General features: G+C 43.7%; 1 protein-coding gene across 1 annotated transcript; it reads right to left on the reverse strand.

Moving 5' to 3' along the window:
- Window positions 1–595: 595 nt before the first annotated feature.
- Window positions 596–2,958, reverse strand: prr16 (proline rich 16). Its single transcript, XM_059502902.1, has 2 exons — window positions 2,698–2,958; window positions 596–1,153 (listed from the first exon to the last, which is right to left on the reverse strand). The coding sequence occupies exons 1-2, from the start codon at window positions 2,827–2,829 to the stop codon at window positions 671–673; spliced, it is 615 nt and encodes a 204-aa protein (XP_059358885.1). The 5' UTR covers window positions 2,830–2,958; the 3' UTR covers window positions 596–670.

Below are 2,958 nucleotides of genomic sequence, written 5' to 3' on the forward strand. Positions count from 1 at the left end.
GATAGTTTCTAGTATAAATGATAGATTCTATGGAAAAAGCCCGAGGTGGCGTCAAATCTTGACTTTAAATGATAAACACTGTGGCCTCGGCTCAGCGTCACAGAATCAGCTCTTCAGTGTTCATCTCTTCTCATCTCTTTCCTCAAGCACACATCATACACAAACACTCTCCAGCTGACATTAGAAGCGTGCTTCATCACTGTCTTCATCACTCCACTGCTGTCCGCTCTCAGCATTTCTTCTCTCCGCTCACAATAAAGACAGACTTCAAGCTTATAATCAGTACTTTTAATCATATATACTGTGTGACATCATTAAAATCATCTTAGAAAATATCAAAAATATGCTTCTTGTATTTACAAAAACAGAAGAGGTCCTTTACAAAGTTCTGGTTCTCTGAATCTGCGGAGGATTGTTAGTCGTTTTTGGTTTCTGTTCTTTAAAGGGATCAGATGCTCCAGATCTCTGTCGTGATGAGATGAAGATGAGCGGACCTGCAGGGAACAGAGAGAGCATCATCATCACAGACAGAAGAAGAAGAAGAAGATCGTCCTCAGTTTGAGAAGTGAACTCTTATGACTGGTTTTGATGTGTCCTCCTGATTCTGAAAGCTCTTCCCCTCCTGTGCTTCTCTGGCTTCTTCTCTCCAAACTAAAGGCCTGTCTCTTTATCAGACGGTGGTGCTGGTGGACTTGCGTAGAATGGTTTTGTGTGGTTTCTGTGAGGGGAAGGCGGTGCTGGCGATCTCGGGGCTCTGATGGACAGGACTGTGTCTTGCATCGATCAGCTCGGTGTGTAAGTGCAGATCTGTACTGTTGCTGTCACAGTCTGGGCAGTAGCCGTGATACTGCACCTTCTCGCTGAAGCGCACGCGCTCTCTCGTGCTCTGAGGACAGCCGAATGTCTTTGGGTCTCTGCTGGGCGCTCCGTTCTGCATCAGCGTGATCTCCTGGGCTCTGGACGGAGTGCTGCAGGGTGTGGGTCTCTTCAGGACGGCTGGAGGTCTGAAGAGCGTCTCCTCGGGGTAGATCTTGACGCTGGAGGCCGTGGTGGTGCTGCTGGAGCTGCTGTTGAGTGTGTCTGTCTTTGAGCCGTCTGTCAGATCCTCCTCCAGACGGAGGTCAGACGTCAGGCAGTCGATCTCCTCCACCACCTGAGAAGCAGACGAGAGACCGGCGTGAGACCAGTGAACAGCACACAAGAACACCCTCCATTATACAGAACACAATACTATCAGCAGCTAAAACTGGGTTTAAGTCAGTTATGTCTATCTTCTGCTGTAGTGGGTGTTTACATTTCCAAACATTCATTTGGTCATTAATTATAATAATGCAGTGAGATGTTTGACCTGCACACAGACATGAGTTTTAGCTGCTGATAATACGAGTGATTTTGGGCCAGCTCTGTATAACCGCGATAAAACTGGACGATCAGTCGATATATCGGCCGATTTTAGTATTAAGACACATTTTTCTGTTTGGATTACAGAATCATTACAGTTGTCATCTACGGTAAAGTATTAGTATGCTTATTTTACACATTTATCATTTTGATAATTATTTCACATTTCTAAAATATGAATTAGAATAAATAAAAATGATATATATATATATATATATATATTGGTTTTATATCGGTCACCGTGCTCTCTAAGATATCGGTTGTTAAAAATAAATTCAATATCGGTCGAGCACTTGTGTTCTGATGTTCATACCATTGTTACAGAAAACCATGATGCTAATGTTTATAATATCTTAATATCTTCATGATTCGAGCTGTGAGATAATATAGTTACAGATGAGATTTGAGGGTGCTGTTCTAAACTAAATGTTCTAAGAGCGTTTCTGTAACCCAGAGCATCTACTGCTGAGACGCTGGAGACACGATTCATATACAGCTGGGATATCAAATCAATATCTGAAGTATGAATGACCTCTGATGTTCAGCTGAAAGAGCACATGGATTCATTTTATCCAAAGTGACTTCCACTGCTGCCACCATACATTTATACATTCATGTGTGCGTGCTTCCATAAATACAGTAGCATCCTCATGAGCAGTACGTGATGAAAAATAATTCTGAACAAACACCTCAGGTTCAGCACATCACAGATCCATACCTCCACTCTACAGCTACTGTACTGGAAGTATATAATGACTTCATTAATTCAACATTATTTCTGAATGTCCTCTGAAGGTTCAAAACATCCAGTTTTTTAAATGTTTTAAAAAGTTTTTCTTCCCCTTAGTTATGCAAACATTTCAGTGTATCATTGTGCAGTCGTTATCAGAGCGTTACTTTTGAATGTTCTCTGAACCTCCTGAAACAAGTAACATTTAAAAACGCTAGAAGGATGTGTAACATTTCTGTGCGATACATTCTGAGAACATCCAAAGTTTTTTTTTTAAATAATGTTGTGACCACGCCTCTTGACTCATGAAATGTAGAAATGACTTGCGTCAGGAGTACATGTTTAATATTAAGAATAGTTCATACTGAAGGAATGAGTGACAGCTGTCAATCACACGAGCGTCAGAGAAGAGTCGAATCTTTGAATCTGACTCACACGAATGAAGCCCACAGGTCTGTGATGATGAGGATGATGAGCATCAGAGAGAGTAAATGTCATGTGTACACGAGGCCTCGATGGTCATGATCTTCATCATCATCATCATTATAACGCTCGTGCGCACGCACCTCTTTCAGCTCCTTCGCCACATCCTTCAGGTCTCCCAGGATGTGCTCGAGATCCTTCACGATGCTCCTGATCTGACGCTTGACCTGCGCTTTACTGACGCCTCCGTCCTCCGCCGCCGCGCTCACGGACATCCTCCGCCGCGGAGCGCGTCACGGCCGAGCGGCGCGTCTGCTCGTGACCATCACGCATGTTGACGCTCGCATGTTTCCCTCAGACGCAGAAGAATCTCGAGCCACACGCGCATGCGCGCTGCCTACAGG

Source organism: Carassius carassius, chromosome 21 (genome assembly GCF_963082965.1).
Source record: "Carassius carassius chromosome 21, fCarCar2.1, whole genome shotgun sequence".
Lineage (NCBI taxonomy): Eukaryota > Metazoa > Chordata > Actinopteri > Cypriniformes > Cyprinidae > Carassius > Carassius carassius.